The sequence below is a fragment of the Brachyistius frenatus genome, unplaced genomic scaffold (genome assembly GCF_029030835.1).
Source record: "Brachyistius frenatus isolate BFR_SWC_R1_liver_20210118 unplaced genomic scaffold, ASM2903083v1 Contig_77, whole genome shotgun sequence".
NCBI lineage: Eukaryota > Metazoa > Chordata > Actinopteri > Embiotocidae > Brachyistius > Brachyistius frenatus.
Window position 1 is genome coordinate 1,099,153 of NW_027210676.1, and position 21,108 is coordinate 1,120,260.

Genomic DNA, 21,108 nt, shown 5'->3' on the forward strand with positions numbered 1-21,108 from the left:
TTTGGCTTTCAAATGCTCTGCTGTCAGGGAGATTCCGCCAATGCAGGGCCGCTAGGCTTGGGGTTCATATGTATGGACGGACAATCCAAAAACAAATGCCTCCGGCCATGGCCATTGCCGTCACAGGGGGAAAAAGCAATAGCAAAGCTCTGCGGGGTGGGGGGCATTTTACATGCCATACATCAAGCATGCACGTCTCTGCAATATCAATAACTTGTCATTTTATCTAAATGTTTGTAAGAAGATGCCATTAGCTTGCAGTTAAACAATGTGAAATGTGAAAAAAATAGTTTGCCTTTCACTAAGTATTTGTCATAGAAGAGCTTCATGAGCTCACCTGCTGGGCACTTTGTCAGTTTGCAGTTTTGAGTTTTGTGGGCAGTTCGTGTCGAGTGGGTTTATTGGAGCTTTTTGGCTGAAAAGTGTCGCCATCAGCATCTAGAAATAATACTAATGAGTGCTGTGAGAAGTAACCAAAACAATGGAGTTATATGTTAGAGAACCAAAACAATAAGGTGAAAAACACTCAAAAAATACCCATCATAATGCAGAGTCAGGTGATATTTCTCTGCATTTTACATTTCACTTTGTCGTTGAACTCCTTGTTCATATAGGAATGTTCACTAGTGCAGCTTTAGCAGCCCCATTTCGCACATGGGCATAGAGTAACTACAAAGCTGTAGAGATGCTGCCTCTAAATGCCGATCAACAGTGTAACTTCTCGCAGGCGTTTGTGAGAGCGACTAACCCTCCTTTGAAAGAAAGAGCTCCCCATTGAAACAAGTCTGTGATGTGACACGTGGCCTGCTGTTTCTCCAGCATGGTGGCAGACACTGAGCAGCGACAATACTGGAGTGGCTCCAGGATTAATGTTTGCTGTCTTCCTGATACTGATTAATCACATACCTTCTAACCTCATCACATTTACCAGACATACACTCTGCTCTGATGTCATGCTTTAATGCCACAAAAGTCAAGGTGCAGAAATGTCGCTAACAGCGCAGATTTACTTGCTGAATTTAAAGTATTTAGAGGTTAACCCCCTGAAAAACATGCCAGTTTATGATGTCCAGGTTAGTAAATCTACTTGAAATTTAAACTTAGAAAATTGAGGTTTATTTTAGATACGATGGTACAGTTTGAGAGTCCTCATGTGTTTCTCTTCCGTCTTCACCATTTAGATTTCCATACTAATTTCCATACTGTCACTGATTTGCACTGTGTGGCACCTCCGACGGTTTTTTACAAGTGAAAGAACTGAATTAATACTCTGCCTGGCTTACTACAGTGATGCACCCGGTTGTAATAATCACTCTTAATGTACTTATGCAAATGTATTTGCATCTCTCACAGGTGTTTTAAGTACTTCCAGTGGGAAAGCAACACATTATGTTGAGCAACATTTAATTTGCTTTTTGTCCTATTGAGGAGTGTTTCTTTGTGTGCGTGCATATGAGGATTTGATTTATTGTTTTCATAATAATACCCTTAAAAAGTTATGTTTAAAACGAATGCTATGTCAAACGGCATTATGTGCTGCAGTTTGATTTCCTGCAGAAAAAAAAAGTCTGTTTCAGTCAGAATCAAATGTTCTGTTTTAAGCCACAATGTTCAGCAGTGCTATGCAGACTGTACTGTTGTAACTAGAGGGGGGAGTATCAGATATATTGGATGCAGAGCAGGATGTCCAGGCTTCTCTCTCTGCTGAAATAAACACAAGTGTGTCCCTGGGAAGCTTCCTCACGAGGCTCAGAATGCAAAGTATTATCAAAACTCCGACTAGATCTCAGCACTTTTAATCCGTCCTCTGTTTGAGCTCCTGTTTTAGCTGTGTGATGGGGTTTATTCTTGACACTTCAGATGGTTCCGGCTGTGTATTAATATTAGATGAATCCGAGATATCTGTGGTGGAGTTTTAAAAAAAATAACTGGAGCACATTCTGCTGGCAGAAATTATTCCTCATGTTTAAACTCAGGCCAGCCTTTTCTTTATTGAATCTTTTTGGTCGCATGCTCTAACATGTTTGTGATTTGTTGTTTGCTAATTTCTTTTTTTCTTCTTGTTTGTTGCAGCGGGATGCAAAGGGACAGTATCTGTTTGACCTCATCTGCCACCACCTCAACTTACTGGAGAAGGACTATTTTGGCATCAGATATGTGGATCCAGACAAGCAGCGGGTCGGTGTTTTTTTTGTGTGTGTGTGTGTGTGTGTTTCTTTGTGTGCGTGCATATGAGGATTTGATTTCTTGTTTTCATAATAATACCCTTAAAAAGTTATGTTTAAAATAAGATTTAGTCTATTTCGTCTTCTCTATTCCTCTTTAAGACAGACCTAAGAGAGAAAATCCATTCAATAGTACGCATTCAAGCCCATGTCCTAAAGAGAATCACAAGCATTGAAGACAAACCGACATATTGTTTTAAAGTCCTGTAGGAGTGCGTTTCTTTTAATTGCACATGTATGGTGTATAGAACAGTATATGTCCTTTGGTCTGGCACTGTTGTGTTTAATAAAAAGACAGCTCCATTTTAGGTAATAATGAATTCTCTTTCCTGCTGATGCTGGGATGAGATTATTGATACCAATGTGTTAATTTTGGAGCTAGGGCGAGCCCCCTGCTTGCAGTCTCTATGCTAAGCTAAGCTAAGTGCCTCCAAGCTTCGCCTTCTCATTCAATGCAAAGACATGACATAAACATGAGAGTGGTATCATCCATCTAACGAGCTCCAGAAGTAGAGCGTGGTGGATATTAAGTTTTGCAGTAGTTCCTACTTTTGTTGTAAGAAAATGTAAGCCAATCTTTGAGATGAAATTACAAAACTGAGTTTGAGCTGAGTCAGCCTTGTTATATCTCAACTTTTGTTGAACGTGAACTGGGAATGACTTCACACTCGTGACTGCGCTGCTGAATGAAAATCCAATGCATGGCTGTCCTTCAAAAATTTAATGTATTACATTTTAGTCAAAGAATGAGAGCGAGATTATGGTCCAGAGTGAAAAGTTGTGTTCTCTTCAGTTTCTCTCATTCAAGCCGCCTTTCAGACTGAAGGCTGTCCCATCCAGCTCTTCTGCTACGAGGCATGTAGTCGCACTGCTTGATTCATGAAGTATTAACATGTTCACGGATCATGTTGTAGTCCTGCAGAAAAGAGCCGAGTCCTGCTGATGCTGCATCTCCAATGCTGTCACTCAGGACTATTTTGGTGGTTGTTGCTGTGGGTGGTTTGGGTTGGCGAGAAGGCAACCTGGGTGGAAAGATGGAGAGAGAATATGGTTCCAGGATGAAAGAAGAATCTGGATATGGCAGCAGTTACAGAGGAAGTGTAACTGTCACAATAAGCTCAATGCTCAAATGAGCATGTTAAAGTACTCCAACAGTGTCTCAAGAAGCGGGTGGAACGGAGCGGTTTGAGCCGATTTACCTGAAATCTTCAAAGGTTTCATAAAAGAAAACCTTTCAAATTGAAATTCAATGCATTTTTAACACATTTCGCGACTCGAACAGTGTCGTTGTAACACCATGCGCAGTACCAACAGGTTTCCCCAGAAAACTGTCAGTAGTAACAGCTCAACATCACGGCAACTGATACCAAAATGTGTGGATTACTCACAGAGGATGTTTTGTGAAATTTTGTCATTTGCATTTTTCTGTGTTCCTTCCCCATGCAGCACTGGTTGGAGTTCACAAAATCAATTGCAAAGCAAATGAAGTGTAAGTACTTTCTGATTATGTTTATTTGTTTACAATCTCAGAAACTCAGCAATTAAATTCCTTATACTCAACACAAGGTGCCACTGATGATAGTAAATAACATATTGGAATCCATTCAATTGATTTAACAACAGCCAATTTATGCAACACAAACATAACTAAATAATCCTTACTGTCATTAACGTAATATGAACACCAAACATCTACTCAAGTTGCAGAATAATATTTTACAAAACAAAACGCTGCTGAGTCTGTAAAATACAATCAATACATATTGAATAAATTACCCAAAAGTACATAAAGACGTTTAGTTTGCTCCGCCTTAAACAATAAAACATAAAACACAAGTACATCAGTAAAAATTATTTTGTAATATCATATGCTCTATAAACTAATACTGTATAAAAGTATTTTTTATGCTTTAAGTACATTTTTAGACAACTTATTTTGCATGTTACGAATATAAGATGTTAAAATCAGGACTACTATGTTGTGCATTGTGTTCTTGTTTTAAGTAAAGACCCCAAACATTTCTTCCACAGTATAATAACTTATATTCTTCTGCATACATAACAAAAGTTGTTCAACTGAAGAAACAAAAATAATCAGTATTTGAAGAGAAAATTTAAACTGCGCCAAAAAAAAAAACCCATCAAGCTAGTCTCTGCTATAATGAAAGGGAGTGCTGATAAATTTGTATATTATTTTGTGTTTTATTACAAAGTGATAAAGTTCTGCTGACTTGTGTTGAGGGTGCAGGAAAACCAATTTTCACTGAGTTTAATTTATTCTCTGCAATGTATAATTTCATAAGAAGTTAATTTAAATCAAATTCAACTTTTTTCCTCACATCAACTTCATGCAATTATATAACTAAATTGTTACATGATCACTTTCAAATCTTTAGAGATCATAAATTCGGTGGACGGAAAGTCGAATTGGTTGTTTATTTAACTCATCAAATTAATTTATATGGAAACATTGTGTGAATATTTGCATATATTTCCCAGCATGCACTATGCTAAGATTTATATTCCCCAGAAATCCTCCTTATCTCTGAAATGAAAGGAATCCAAGTTCATTTGTAAAACAAGGATTTCAAATGGATACAACATGCAGAAATGTGATGGGCATGTATTGTTGTTTTTTTGTGACTCTCTATAATGGAAATGATTCATCAAGATTGAGATGAGATTAGTCCATATTAAAAAAAAAAATCACTAGTTTATATTTTTTCAGGATGAATTTTATTCTTTTTTTTTTTTTAACAGGAATGATGCACATTGATCAACAGAAACAAGAACTGTAAATGACTTTGCCTAGATTGCTCATTATAATCCTGGCCAGATGTTTAAAATCACCATAGAAATAGAAAAAAAAAAACACATTACAATAAACATCCACCAATAACTGATGCCACAGTTATGATACCTTGCAGTTAACTAGAGTCCATGCTTAATAAGTAAGTATGTAAAATTATGCAAATGACTGTAAGAGGACTGATCAGGACAGCTGAGTATCTCAATCTTTAATGTCTTCCTTCTTCTTGTGTTGATTGATTGATGTATTAGCGGGAAATTCTTCCTGTAAATTTCGAAACTGTTTGCTGTTTGTTTCCTGCAGCTCAGCCTCCGTTCACCATGTGTCTGAGAGTCAAGTTCTACCCTCCTGAACCTGCTTCTCTGAAGGAGGAAATCACTCGGTATGACCTCCTGTGGTGGCTTTCACTTCAGACGAGATGATAAATGATCTTCATGCGTTTTTTTTTTTTCCTCTGCAGATAGAGTTTATCTAGTTACCAGTTTCAGTTACCAGTAAGGAAAACGTTTGTCATGGAGAAGATGGCCATCGTTGCACAAACCTTTGAAAGGCAGCTGTGCTCGGTTGTTGTTTCTGTTTCTACAGATTGGCCTGTAGTACAGATCGTGCTCTAAAACTTTTTGACACTGCAAACATGTCTACTTCTAAAACATTATTTATGGCCTTTCATAATTGAAATGCTTGAGTACTGTCTAAAACATTATGATAAATATTACACAGTTTGTGTAAAAGCCTGAATGTAAAAGCCTTCCCTGGTAGCTCTGAAAGATAATGGGTTGAACATTAAAAGTAGCATCATTAATACGTTTTGTGTTTAAATGCCCCCCTCCCCTCCCAATGCTAATTCACTCTAAATGGGACCCTGTTATTTTACTTCCAAATAATTCGCAGTGAAATTGCTGAAAATTCACAAACACTGAACAGCAGTGAGTTCACACTTCCCCCAAATGACACCGAGAGTAGCCAGCCGGTGAATGTGTGTATGTGCTGATGTATTCACGACTGACCGGAGGGAGAGGGATCCACTCTGTCTCTCCGAGGTGCAATGAGATGAAATGTGCACCACATGTAGTGTACATAATGAATAGAGTGGATAGAGGTGGCAGGGGGCAAAGGGTGCTTATTGAGAGTGGAAGGGAATAAGGAGGGATTGTGAAAGGAGTGAGGGGGGGCGGAGGGGAGGAGTGATACATGATTATGACAGTGGAGACCACACTGTCTGAGGAGTATAAATAATAATGTGCTCAGTGTGTCCCTTTTTTAAATATTTTATTGTGTGTGGACTGTTTGGACATTATTTCATTATGTTATTGCCATATACACATTCTATAGATTACAAATACAGAGATATTTTGATATTTATAGCATGCTGTTAAAAATAAAATAACAAAAGTAAAAACAGGCTTTTTGAGGCTTGATTTTGAATTGATTACAGGATTATTTTCAGATGGACCACCAGAAAAGAAGGACGGACTTGAGCTAACAACACCATGATAACTTCCCGAAAAAAATGATTGCTTTTGCATTTCATGAGAGAGGTTGGATGGGAGTTTATAGAGCCAGAGGCTTTTTGGAGACAACCCCTAGCGGCACTCAGTGGTATTGCAGTTTATGTGACTTCCGCATCTGCCTCATCCACTTTTATATATGGTCTGTGGTTATTAAAGGCCTTTTATTTTAATAGCAGATATTTTCTAGTCATTGTTGGAAGAACTAATGTTTTCTACCACAGACTATTAGTGTAAAGTATGGTGAAATGTTATTATTGATCTAATGTGTGTGTGTGTGTGTGTGTGTGTGTGTGTGTGTGTGTGTGTGTGTGTGTGTGTGTGTGTGTGTGTGTGTGTGTGTGTGTGTGTGTGTGTGCGCTCATATTTGTGTACACGTTTTCTCATGTAATTCAAACATCAACAGCTATCAGAACCAAATGGGCGTCGATGTTAATACCTAATGTATGTTACTGTTCACACTTTGAAGAGCCAGCTGCAGTGGGAACAACGTGGGATGTGTAAGCAGCTTTTTAATGCATGTTTCCTTAAAAGAAGCATCAATAGCCTTTGGTCTAAACAGAGGGGAGCAGGTCTGCCTAACTGATTGTCCTATTTCCTAAAAAACAGTTTCTGAATAATCCCACTAAATGCGGTGGCCTCACTCAATAATAACAGTAGTAGTCATCACCACTGTCATTATCATCGTCTTGGCTGCAAATGCTGTCTCATTAAAGTTCATGCTTAAGGAGCTGATTGGTCGAGTGAGTCTGAAACTAGGCTGGAGGCTTTAAGAGAAGCACAGCCTCAGTAGCAGCTGTTCCCTCAGGGCCTTTCTACCCTCCTTTCCCCAAAACAAAACCCTCATTTCAGCTAAATCAAAAAGAAATATTCAAAGCACCCAAAGGGAACGTGAACTCAACATGCAGCCTTTGAGGTTTATCAGGTTTGCTACTCCTCCTCTGTTTTCTTATTGTTTTATTCCTTCCTTGTTTTCGCCGAGAAATTACACTTCACCAGTGGTTACGGGTATTTAGGAATGCCATCAACGCTCCTATTATAAGCAGTGAGATGGTCTCACATGATTTTTGTCCTTTGCAGATATCTTGTCTTCCTGCAAATCAAGAGAGACCTCTACCACGGCCGGCTGCTGTGTAAAACCTCGGATGCGGCCATGCTTGCTGCCCACATCCTTCAAGGTAAATGCAAAGTGACAGATAGAAATGACTTGTACCACTCTGTGCTTCTCACCGCGTTCTCAACCTCTGTCTTGCCCATGCCAAGCAAATAGAACATAAATTACTCCTCGTAGGATGTACCTGCAGCTGTTCACACGTATGCTGTAACACATGTAAAAAGCTTTTCGTTGTAAAATGAAATGCTATTATGTACTGTTTGATAATTGGCTCAATGGCTCGTATACTCCATAACAAACAAGAAATCTTGCTCAATTATAAAGTCTTTGAAGCAGTTATCTGGAATCTTCTCATCCTCTCCTCACACACAATTGCGTAAATAAACACTACACACATGACGTACGGTGGCACAGCCAGCTTCACAGAAGGCACAGTGTTTGAGGGGAGGCAGGTCTTCTGGAGGAGGGGCTGATGAATTAAAGATGGGCTGCCTGGTCAGCTCCTCCTTGCAGAGAGAAACCAGCATCAGGGTCATCTGAGGGAGTGCAGTGTGGCATGAAGGACCGCAAATAATCCCGGCCGTGTTTATCCTGTCTCCACTGGTAAAAGCACCCCTGTGTTTAAAACAGCTTTGAACTCTCGTGTGCTCTGAATGTTCTGTGAATATGTTTAACATTTAACTTCTTTCCTTCAGCTGAGATTGGTGATTACGAACCTGGGAAGCATCCCGAAGGTTACAGTTCCAAATTCCAGTTCTTCCCCAAACACTCTGAGAAGCTGGAGCGACGGATTGCAGACATCCACAAGACAGAGCTGATGTAAGAGACTCAATACATGAGTGCATCTCCACTGTCAGTATCTCTCCGTGTCGCATACCTGCCGATCCTGCGCTCATTCAGGCCAAGCGAGCTCTAGACTCTCTTTGACATTTATATAATTGACTGCAGTAATGAGGTACCACTGGTCTGCGCTGGCTTGGCTAGATGGATTATTGTCGGTAATTTGAGCACATAGCGGTGGACAGCACACACTCTTCTCCACTATCCAGTCTTATAATTCAGTCAGATTGGAGCTTGCCCTTTATTTGCACAGTTATTAGTGATGGGTCTTAGCCCAAGCTTTAACTGGAAGAGCAGCAGAGCACGATGATGAAAGTGATCAGATAGAGCACACACAGAAAACAACAGCATTTCCAAACCGCAACTGAGATAATGAAGATTTTCATTCCCACACTGATCAGTCTTACTGATTATTGAAGTACTATATAATTTCTAACATGTTATCTTGCGTTAGTTAAGTGTTTTTTGTTTTTTTTAATAGTTAATGGTGGCTGGAACAAATAAGAGGCAAGAAAAAACAAAAGCTGTCTGTATAATGATGTACCCTGAGACACAATAGAGGTAGAATTGCATCAACCAAGTCTAGTTTTGATGCTGTGGCAGCAGAATGACAAGCGGCACAAAACGCTGCTGCCCACTAGTGGTTTCCTCGTTCTTCACCACAATGTAAGCACAGTGCTGCTATATGAAAACATATCAGCCCATATTTGATTTGCTTCGATCATGTTAATATTTGATTTGTTTGGGTATAATCTCTGTCTGCCTCTTCCAATCTTTACACATGGATTCATGTCATTATTGGACGTTAAGTAGCGCGTGTCTCTCTCACAAGTCTTCAGCCTTTTGAATTTTAGACATTTTATGCTCTGTTTTTAATGGACTGACTGCTGATTGCCCTCCCCCCCAGTGGACAGACACCTGAAACATCAGAGAGGAATTTCCTGCTGAAAGCCCAGATGCTGGAGACATATGGCGTTGATCCGCATCCTTGCAAGGTTAGGTGATATTTTTCAAGTACTGCGGCACTATTTTTAGACACGAAACATTTCAAAAACATTTCTGTCCAACTTGAAGGCTGAAATGTTACCATGGGATACACAGTACACGCTAACACATATGCCCAATGTGTTGTGTGCGTTTCAGGATGTGTCGGGAAACCCGGCTTTTCTCGCCTTCACGCCATTTGGGTTTGTGGTGCTACAGGGAAACAAGAGGGTTCATTTTCTCAGATGGTGAGCCCAAAGTGAAACATTTTCTTCCGTGAGCACCAGGACGACACGCTCCTCGAGTTCTCGCAGAATTGTAAAAAAGACAAATGTTGTACTGCAGGCCTTGATTTGATCTAATTCGACGTACACGTATGTGCGGGGCAATCTACATGAAACAGCAGGTGCACTACAGCTGGTTGTACAGTCACAGTCAGCAATACCTCTCCATCTGCCTCTACCTGTGACAAGAGCCGGGGGCTCGTATGTGCACAGATGGCTAATTACAGCAGCAAGAATCACAGAAAAACTAGAAGATCAGGACGACATCCTGAAAAAAGCGACTGCTACTTGAAGTAGATGCCCGCTGAACTGAATTCAGGGAAAGGCTTTATTGATTAATTGAAAATCTATGCAATATCTATCCGTTTGCTTTTATCAGAGGAGTTTACTGTTACCATTATGAAGCCAGGCTTGTTGTATTATGTTTGCAATATTTATAATAGCTTTGTTTGTTTGTTTGCCCTCGGCTGCACTCAGGTTTCTCTCGCTCTCCATTCCTAGTCAGGAGGGAATATTATCACTTATTTGTTTTGTCAGCCAAACATAGAGCTCCGTGACTGTTTATGTGATCTCAAAGTGGCTTTCATGAATATTTAAAGAGGCTGAGGCTTTCTGTTTCTGCTTGCTGTACGTGTGACCGTTGCTGTACTCTCTCCCGGACAGGAACGAGGTGACCAAACTCAAGTTCGAAGGCAAGACTTTCCACATATATGCAAATCAGAAGGAGGTGAGAGCTTGAAGTGTTGGATGTGGGATGGGGGAAAAGACTCAGTTGCAGTGACACTGTGTGTAGAGTGCCACTTTCTGCCTCAGTTTGTTATATTGTCCTGCACGTCCTCTTATTTTCAACATGCAGGACAAAAAGATCATCTTGACGTACTTTGCGCCCACACCGGAGGCATGCAAGCACCTTTGGAAGTGTGGAGTGGAGAATCAAGCTTTCTATAAGTGAGTCCACTTTCATTTATCTTGTCACCCAGCCGTCGTGATGTAATCACCTGGTCTGCATCCCCAGAGGCTGTCGGGAAGGTTACCCCTCATGGCACCTTGGTGTCCTTAAAAGCCCTTCCATTCTGGTTGTTTATCAGCGGTAAAATGAGGTGTCAGTTGGCGCCGACCTTTAGTGAATGAGGATGCACTGGCACGAGACTACAAGCACTTTAACACTCCTTCTGAGATATGGCTCCCCCGTCTCGGCCAGGAATAACAGTGCAGGTCCTCTCTGCTCCCTCCAGCTCAGAAAAAGTGATTAACGAAAACAAGCAGTGTGAGCTGCGAGGCTGGAAGTGGTGTGGTAATGAGTCGGGCTGATGGCTCATGTGATGAAGGCTGGAAGGAAGGGTTAACGGATGGAAGATAGAGGGCATGAAAAGGGCGGAGCTTAGCACGGCCATTGACAGAGGAAATAAAATGTGACCTTTCGATGACTCTGAAGTGGCTGACTGATAATATTTGATCAGCCTTCCGCTTATTAAGATCTTACTGTGGTCGGAAGTCAGTGGGACTAAAGAGGGCACACGATAAAGATCATGTCTCTAGGAGACGCGCACATATCCCCTGAAAGTAAAACATTAAACATTAATGTCTCTGTCTATGACAATAGAAGCATATTGAATACTGTATGGAGCCACGTTGACGGTGCAGACTACAGTGCAAAGAGACAGCATGCATAATTAAATTAAAAAACAGGGTATTTGATCCTAGTCTCTGCCGTGTCCTGGGATTCAGAAAACCAAGATTACATACACACTTCAAATGCCTGATTATATTAGAGCCATATTCTTGCAAGAATGTATCGTAGATTGTGCATACCTTATTGTTCTTCATCATTGTCTTTTTTTTTTTTTTTTCTTCTTCTTTCATCAGGCTTGACAAGTCGAGTCAGGTTCGCACAATGTCCAGCAGCAACCTGTTCTTCAAGGGCAGCCGTTTCCGTTACAGGTAGAGTACACGAGGAGGAAGTATGACTGATGACAGGGAGGGGAGGACACTGCAGAAACCCCTCCCCCCTCCTCCCCTCCCCTCACCCCAGCTGGAAGCGGAGAGAAGTGTTCCCAGAAGACGTGGCCTCCTGGCCTTCTGTTCTGTGATGTCAGCCCTACTTTTGCCCGGAGGATAGGACTGACACCTCACAAGACAGAGGACACGGAGGGGGGAAGTGAAGGGGACTGATCGCACGAGGCACTATCACTTTGTATCTGCTGTAGACCTCTAGTGTTACCAAGACATTGTGCTATATTAAAGGTTCAAATTATTACCAAAAAAAAAAACTCATTTGAAAAAAAGTTCCAGTTTTTATGTGCACAGGTCTTGAAGATATCCATCCACGAGATTTACAGTGTTCAGCACTGAGAAATGACTTACACATGTTCTAACAGTGTATTTCCAGAAATAATAATGGATTTCCTTCGGATGATCCTCTGAATTCTCATTGAATATAATTTATACCAAAGATAAAGGACATACTATGTTAGTGGTGGAACATCTCAAAACCTCAGTAGATAAAACTGAACTGAATCTGCATAGATACAACTAGAGGAGTGTGACCAAATGTATGTTAATTTCGGTGAAGTGTCCCTTTATGTAGAAATCAGTCATGATATTTACTAATAAGTCAAGTGAAATGTTGAGTTTAGCGTTAAAGGGCAAACCATGATCATTGTTTTGATATTTTTGCTTGCAAGTCTGTGTGTGCATTTGTCTGACTGGTGCTAATTCAGTTACACAAAGCTGAATTCACCTGGTTAATTCAATCATGAAGCTCATGCACTGCACAGTGATGGCTTTCATAGCACTGGGTGAGACCAGGAAGCCTGGTTATGTGTGCGCGCGCGTGTGTGTGTCTGTGTGTGTGTCTGTGTCTGTGTGTGTGCGGTGTGTGTGTGTGTGTGTGTGTGAGAAACTCATCCTGAGCATCGTCTCTGTGCTTTATAACAGTGGACGAGTGGCAAAAGAGGTGATGGAGCAGAGTGCCAAAATCAAACGCGAGCCTCCAGAAATACACAGGTAGAGTTCTAAACTCAGGAGAGGTCAGAATGTTTCATCAGAATTTTTGTTTAATTTTTCGCCCATTTTCTCAGGCACCAAGCTACTGTAAGATGTCTTTATATGAGCAGCGCCTTCTGGCTACAATATGACTCGTGTGCGCTCGCAGCTCGGTGCGGTGACGGCTGTGCATTTGTGTCTGCGTTTGTCTCTGTCTCTGCAGGGCTGGCCTCGTGCCAAGCAGAAGTTGTCCATCCATCACCCACGGGCCCCGGCTCAGCAGCGTACCGCGCACGCGTCGGAGAGCGGTGCACATATCTATCATGGAGGGTAAGGACCGAGCTTCACCCCGACGCCTCAGCAAACAGCACGTCCGTGCTTTTACGGGGAGCGATACGTTGGTTCGAGGCTGTAGAATGAGTTTGCGATTGCTCACAACATTATCAGCGAACACGTTCGGTAATTTGCTTCACCGCTGTTCAGAAGTCGGCTCCGGTCCTGTTCTGCGGACACGCTCGTGAATAATGTGCTGTTGCGACAACACGCCGCCGCCACGTAATGTTCAAGTCCTATTTGTGAGAACTGCTCCCCTTCTGGAGAAAACACTCTTGTGCATACGCTCTGTCACACACACACGCACACGCACACACACACACACACACACACACACACACACACACACACTGTAACTAGAGCCATTTGGCCCTATTCATGCTGGTGGGACATGCTGCAGGTGTGTGCGTCACTCAGCCTGCCTCGCTTCAATACAGTGTTTCAGAGATGTGTACGTGTTTGAGCGATTGTGTTGTATGTGTGTTTGTGTTAACACAGAAGTCTCTTCTCCCGCCCATCTGCGGGCTCCTGGCTGCAGTGTTTCTATTAGTGAGACGGACACAGCAGGCGTACAGACCTGCGTGGCTTTCGGTAAAAGTGAGACCTGGTCGCTGTGTGTCTCGAGCACACACTACAGCTCTTTGTACACTGTGTTAAATGGAGGTCGGAGGCAGGTGCAGTGCGTATATTGAGGGTCTTCTGCTGTGGGTTCAAGAGAGCTATAAGAGTTTCTCACCCCCCAGTGTGTGCTGACTGGGTGTCTTACAGTGGTATTAATACCCCCGCTGAAAATAGCCTAGGTCTTCTACTCCATGTATGTCACTGGCCTGGGTGGGGCCAAACCAGGCCAGGCCAATGCTGGTGATCATAGTACTGCTGCAGAAACCCACTGTTTCACCTCCGGCAACCGAGGCAGAACCCTCCGGCCCAACACAAAACACACCCTGTGGCCTGGACTCCGGAGCGGGACCATAAGGACAGGATAAACAAGTGCATGCTGCAGCCATGGTGAAGTGTCTGATCCGCATCACCACCCGGGTGAATGTCCACCTGCGTATGATCAATCACTGCTACCGGGATGTGAAGGTTCGCGTGCTGAGCCTGGGGCCTCGCTTGCTGGGGAAGGCCCTGGGCGTCCTGCCCCTGTACCCTGCCCTGACGGGGCAGCAGGAGTCTGCCGCCGTCACCCCTCTTCCTGGCACTCCGCTGCCCTACGTTCAGTCCAGCAACCCCGCAGGTAACCTCATCACAGAGCGAGCCAGGACTGTGCTTTACATGGAGGTGGCAGTGGCTTCCTCTATTTTAAATCGGTCTCTGCCTCATTAAATTGCTGGGGAGGGAGTGATGCCATTCCCATGGTTGTCTGTGCTTGCTGGTTATTGGACAGTTACTTATTTAACTTTCTTCTTGTTGCTATTTGTTTAGAACATTCTGCTGATGCGGATTGGAGGACTCTTAGTTTGGTGTGTTTATTCGGTGCATACACTTCTGTTAAAAGTTCTGTTCTACCGTATTGCTGAAAATGAAGAGCTCTGAAATGGAAAATATAACTTAAAACAATGCATTTTCAACTCTTGAACTCACTTTTGGAAGCATAACAGTGGATAAACTCAGGCAGATCAACTCTTGAGTAAAGCGGGCCGCTGACGCTAACCCTGCCATATTATACCTCCACCCTTTTTTTTCACCTGACAGGAGTTTCATGTCAGCAGAGGCTTAGACCCCGGACATAATCTGCCCCAATTCTCCTACAGTTTTAAAAAAGTCCTTTTTATGATTTGCTTCCTCATCAAAACACGAGTTTTAATCCCTTCTTCTCCATATAGTGAAGGTGTAATGTTGCTGCTTTGACACTCTGGAGAATGTGACATCGTCAGCAGAAGGCTCATCTTCACTGACGTGTACACTGTAGAGGGTCTCATATACCGTACTGTTACTTCTACTGGATACAGATCAGCTGTGTAGTACTGTATCTTTAGTGGGTCTTAAGATCTTTGTTGAATGTTTGTTGGTAGCGTTAAGTGATGCGACTGAATGATACTTGAGGTATTTGAGGCTTCTATCTGTTAATATATAAAGATTTGAAAAATTTAAAAAAAAAAGTAATCGTAGGCAACGTTGCTATTCAATTATCGCAGTCTTTTAGCAATATTTTATTCTTTTAGTACTTTTGCATCAGTAATCTGATAAGAGTCCTGTGCTTTGGGGTCTTCTTGACACCACAATGGCATGTGGTATTTGGCACATATCACATCCTGACTATACATATGTACTGTACATACAGGGTCATTTATTGTCTGCAAATCTGATATTTATTTCAACATTTTGGGCAAACACTTAAAAATCTCTGGGATTAGTTTGACCTACACTGAGAGACACGAGACCCGGCGTCAACTTCATGTGCCAACAAAAAAATTCAATTCAATTCCTTGTGTGTAATAACATACTGGGTGAACAAACCTGATTCTGATTCTGTAACCGCAGCATCTGTTGTTCATTTCCAGCCCAGGATATGTGCTTCTTGTTATTCCTCTCTGGTTCCCTGTTGGCTTTTATATGGTCCTGTTAAAAAAAAAAAAAAAAAAAAAGAGAATACAGATTTCCCAAGATATATATATGTCATCATTAATTATTTCATCCATAAGCATTTCATCAAAAACAGTTCTCTTTCACTGTAACAGACATCCTGTAGACCACAGTAGAGGATTTTATACAGATAGCTCATCCCAATGCAGGTAAAAAAAAAAAGTACATTTTGGCCTGATATATTTTTGTGCTCCTTTTCTCAATCGGGACTTTCTTTTGTTTGGTGCTGTTCATGTTCAATATTCTGTCATGAGTTGTGTGTGCCTGCATTTTGCGGTATTTTTCCCAAAATACTTTCAGATTTTCTATTTTAGAGCCTTTATGTCATTTAGTTTCAGAAAGAGGCTTCTTTGGCTTGATTTTCCAATGTGTATTATGTTGTTGCGTGTCCTAGTTGATATTTTATGTAGAATTATGTGTCGGAAGTGCACGCTACACAAACGATAATGTAGAAATGAATGAGCAATGCAAGTAGGTCCGATCATAATTTACTCGGTTAAGAAGAATCCTTTTGCTTTGAGGCAACGAGACTCTGCTAGGAACATTAAGAATCCTTTTTAGAAACCTTGAATGCAGTCCATACAAACTGAAAACCGTAATATCCAAAATTGGATCAAATGATAAAACTTCCACTATCTGATCAGAGATTAGAACTCAAAAGTAGATAAAAAAAATAATCCTGTATTTATATACTGGCTGTTTATAACCAGGAAGAAGATTTGACTTTTTTTTTGTTTGTAATGTTCTCTTAAATACACCTAATCTCAGCGGGTTTGTATGCTTTGTTGTTAAAAGACAACTAAACTGCTACTGGCCACAGGATGATGTCTTCCATTGGAGGTGATTAGTCTTCACGTCTCGTGTGCATTCTGTACGATGACGGTGCTCCTCCCTGACTATGTGATCAGATTTCTGCTCTCATAGTGGAGACTATAGTGGAGTCTGTGCTGTGTAACAGACCTCTGTCATACAGCGTGCCTGTAAGACCTGCCCTGACCGCTTCATGCCGTGTCAGCGATCTTTAAGCGAACTGTAAAATTGTGGGTAATGTTTTCTTTCTTCCTGTCTCTTCCTCTCTTCATCTTCGTCTCTGAACCCCTCCGCCAGGTTTGGAGTCTTTGCGTGACAGCGCCCACTCAACACCAGTGCGTTCGGTGTCCCACGGCGAGTCCTTCATGCCACGCTCCCGGAGCCAGGCCACAGATGCCAGCGACGGGATAGCGGTCATCTCGGACGAGGCCTACAGCCCGTCTGACAGTGTCCTGCCCACCCCGGTGGCCGAGCACAGCATGGAGCTGGCCGTCTCGCGCCAAATCAACGGCGCGCCCTGCAGCATTGAGGAGGAGAAGGAGTCGGAGGCGGGCACCCCCCCGCATGGGGAAGGGGGTGGTTTTGCACAGGAGGGTGCAGGGGGGGACTCGGCACTCAGCGAGGTAGAACAGGTGAATAAGTTTGTCCTAAGTGTCCTGCGTTTGCTCCTTGTGACCATTGGACTCCTCTTTGTCTTGCTCCTCCTCCTCATCATCCTCACCGAGTCAGACCTTGACATTGCATTTTTAAGTGATATCCGCCAGACCCCCGAATTTGAGCAGTTCCATTACGAATACTTTTGTCCCCTCAGGCGGTGGTTTGCCTGCAAGCTCCGCTGGGTGGGCGGGTTGCTCATTAACAAGTGAGAGTGAGGTCGTAGAGTCCAAAAGCCCGTTCGGGGGTCTGAGAAGACGGTTAGGACTCCGGAGTGATGGAGGGCAGCCGCGTCCCAACCATGAACCCTGCTTCTCTCATCCTCCTCCTGCAGACATACAGCTTGGACCACTCCTGGTAACACCGGGCCAGGATCTCCTCCCCCCCCCCCCCCGCCCCCCTCCTCTTTCTCCTCCTCCACTTTGAGTTGCCCCCCCAACCCAACCCAACCCAACCAACCACTTCCTCATTTCGCTTACGTTCTTCTTCTTTCTTTTTTTTTCTACAAAGCCAGGAGACATGGTTTTGCTTTTTTTTTTTTTTTTTTTTTTTTTTTTTAATTTCAAGTCATTTCAGGTATTTTATTTTTTCAAATAACACAAAGGAAAAAAATTTAAACTGAAAATCAAAAGAACTGAATAATCTTAAATCAGTTCCTTTTTACAGGAACGGAAGATCTCGTTGCAACGGATGAACGTTGCCTTCATTTATTATTTATTGCTTTTAAACATGTATTTGCATCAGAAGAGGAGAAGAGATTATGAATGGTGATCGAGGAAGTTGATTTGTTATTGAAAGGTGGAAGCGAGTTACTTTAAAAGTCAAAAGACCTGCTGCTGGAAAGGTCACGCGAGTCAAAGTGGTGGAATAACCTTTGATATGAATCCATCCCCATTAGAAGTCAACTAGGCAAACAGCAGATTAACTGTACAAGGAATAAGTGAACAGTGTGAAGGGAGCATCAGTGAAGGTTGATTACCAAATGCCTTTTTTTTTTTTTTTAAAGATACTGACGACGGTTTTGAATTTTGTGGATTGTTTAAGACACGATTAGACTCTAGTGCACAGTGGTGTAAAAGTCCGATGATGAAGATCAACGTTGTTTTTCTAACATTTTGTAAGGCTGCCGTTAAATAAAGCAGTTAGCAGTAGTGTCATGTGACCCAGTAGTGTCTGAAGCGGTTAGAGAAATACTCCTGATGAGCAAAGATTCACTGGCACCAATAGATAATAGTCTAGATAGATGTGCAATGCTGGTATGGTTTGAATAATTAAGTACTTTGAATGTTTTCATTTGTTCTCTTGATTCTCCGGTTAATTTGCTTTTTTTTTTTTTTTTCATCAAGTTGAAATTCGATGAATTTCAATTATTTCTTTCTATGAAGAGTTTATGATTTATTTTGGTTTCATATCAACCTTGCTCTTAGGTTTATGTATCATACTATATTATTATTGTTAGAATAAGAGTAATGATGTACTTTTTGTACAAATTAGTTTGTTTCCTAATATATATTGACAGGTTTTCCATGTATATTTTAACAGAACTGAAATGTTATTTTGTTATTGAAGATTAAATTATACCTTTTTTAGCGCTGTGTTTCAAGTAAGGTCAGAAGCATTTATGGAAATGTGGAAAGGGGGGGGGGGATTGAGGGAAAAAAAAAAAAAAAACAGGGCTTTTATCCAGATCCACTCAACACTGATCTCACCTCTCATCTCTCCACCAGCAGTGAATCAGCCTTCCATTTTAGTGATCTTTTTAGATACGTATTTATATTGAATATAATCTGGACACATCATTATACTGCCACAAATGCCAAATAATCCAAAAAGACATTTTCACCTTTCTCGACTTTACCACATCTTATTTTACTTGAAGAATTTGGAGAGGTGACTGCGAGCCTGACCGACTGGATCCGCACTAAAAACTAAACTCTGGACTCATGGACGAGCTGCCCGCTGAAATTCATTGCTAAATATGGAAAACAAAATCCCCGGGTTGGAGACGATTGGTCGAATCGGAATCGGTTGATTGAAAATGAATTGGCAGCTATTTTGATAAATGAAAATTTCATAGAATAATGCATAGGACAGCAGATTTTCTGGCTTTAGCTGCTCTAATGAGCGGATTTTCTGTTGTTGTTGTTTTTTTTTATATATGTTTAATTTTCAGATTTTAGACAGCTGACGAGGAAAAAAAAGAAAATTTCTCACTTGGCAATTGAGAAATTAGTGGATTAACCTCCAAATTAAAAAAAAAATTAAAAAAAAAAATCAATCTATAAAGAAAATAATAATCAGTTGCAGCCAGAAACAAAACATTTTGTATCTAATCAATTAAGTCTGCTGGAACTGCATGCACTTTCCTCTGAATTATGTACTTTAGTTACTTTCTTCACTTGACATTGATATGAGCCAAAACAAAAAAACAACAAAAAAAGATATTTTATCTTTAGGATTTTATTAAATAACATGTGCCCTCCCCCTATCCCCCCCCCTTGATATTTCGGTCAGGCTCTGGACTCTTCTGCCTCACAGCTCCAGGGAGCAATAACCGTCGTGGCTGCTGGATTCTGGGTAAAATCTGTTTTTTTTGTACTGCGTGTCTTACTTCCTGTACCGAGTGCAGGTGTGTGTCTGTATGTAGGAATAGGAAACAAGATTGAAGGTGATAGTTGCCGGAGGAGACGAGAGGGAAGCTGAGAAGGACGTACGAGGAAGAGAAGTGCAAAAGGGCATGACGTAGGAGAAGCCTGAGAGGTCTGCTTCTTTGAAAGTGGGGTTTTGAATACAAATTGGGAAGTTGGAGGCACCTGGTGACTCATCAGTCTAATGGCTGTACAGGTTTTTGTTGTTGTTGTTGTTGTTGTTTTTTTGTGCCCCCCCCACCCCACCTGCCTGCAGCTGCTCCACCGAAGGTGCTACTTTTCTTTGTGGGCTCACGTAATCTGAGCCCATCAGTCGTTGGCTCGTCCCGACCACAGAGTAGCGTGCGATTTGGTGTTGTGGCTGGATCCACTCCTGTAGCTCATTATCTTCCACAAACCGTGGTTTATCCCTCGGTGGAGGCAGCAGCGCCGACATCTCCCAGCACAGCGGAAGAGGGAAAATAAAAAAAATCATTAGGAGCTGCACTAGCACGCAACCTGTCAACTGTGTAGGAGCTTATTTATGTCAAGTGAATAGGTTTCAACTCGGACACGTCTGGTAAATAGCAAAGATGAAGCACATTTCCTAACAAGCGGTGGAGCAGGGTGGGTGGGTGGGTGGGTTGACTTTTTTTCTTTTTTGTATACATTCATACTTCATGTTTTGGTCACTGAGGCCAGTGTGACTCATCAGCCCAGCCAGGCTGAGCTGCCCAGACATCTTTTAAAAAAAAAAAAAAAGTCTGTCTGCAGAACGTGTTTCCCTTTCATCTATCAGCATTATGTAGCTTCAGTGGTCCCTCTGAACATGCAACAGTTTTGTTTTATTTATTTATTTTTTTAAAAGGCAGCATTATTCAAGGAGCAATAACCAGTTGTAAGGGCAAAAAAGATGTGATTTACAGAATTGTATGAAAATCCAATGATGAATAATGTTTAAATAAGTCAGACATGTCCTGTTTCTAGAAACCCACTTACCAAATTGCTGTTGTTCTGACTCTTAACGACGATGTGACCGCTGAGACGCTTAAGTTACCGTTGCATTCAGAAATAACATTTTATAAAAAAAAAACAACAACAATCATTTTTCCTTAGAGACTTCTTGTGTGGATGTTTGTTCTGCTGTTTTCTTTGCTGTTTTGTTGTCAAGAGACGGCTTGTTTCCTGTGCCTGGATCCTAACTGCAGTGTGGCAAAGATGAAGGAGTGGAGACAGACAGAGAGATACAACAACCCTTTCAACTGCGGACTTCTCCATCCTTTTAAATCTGCTGGGCCGGGAGGGAGAACAGTTGTTCATCTCTGTCTGAATCTGTTTGTAACGTTCAC

General features: G+C 41.8%; 1 protein-coding gene across 3 annotated transcripts in view; it reads left to right on the forward strand.

Annotated features, from left to right (window-relative positions):
- The window catches only part of LOC138626780 (FERM domain-containing protein 5), a 65,593-nt gene extending 46,235 nt beyond the window's left edge, over positions 1–19,358 (forward strand). The window contains exons 2-14 of one of the 3 annotated variants that reach the window (XM_069708685.1): positions 2,074–2,178; positions 3,672–3,714; positions 5,338–5,416; positions 7,623–7,720; positions 8,352–8,475; positions 9,404–9,491; positions 9,640–9,728; positions 10,428–10,491; positions 10,621–10,712; positions 11,631–11,705; positions 12,702–12,770; positions 12,973–13,079; positions 16,776–19,358. In XM_069708685.1, the coding sequence (XP_069564786.1) occupies positions 2,074–2,178; positions 3,672–3,714; positions 5,338–5,416; positions 7,623–7,720; positions 8,352–8,475; positions 9,404–9,491; positions 9,640–9,728; positions 10,428–10,491; positions 10,621–10,712; positions 11,631–11,705; positions 12,702–12,770; positions 12,973–13,079; positions 16,776–17,344 (1,602 nt within the window). In that variant the 3' untranslated portion in view covers positions 17,345–19,358. The remainder of the gene's footprint in view (positions 1–2,073; positions 2,179–3,671; positions 3,715–5,337; positions 5,417–7,622; positions 7,721–8,351; positions 8,476–9,403; positions 9,492–9,639; positions 9,729–10,427; positions 10,492–10,620; positions 10,713–11,630; positions 11,706–12,701; positions 12,771–12,972; positions 13,080–16,775) is intronic. The other 2 variants (XM_069708686.1, XM_069708687.1) reach the window with 2 other exon arrangements.
- Positions 19,359–21,108: the final 1,750 nt, after the last annotated feature.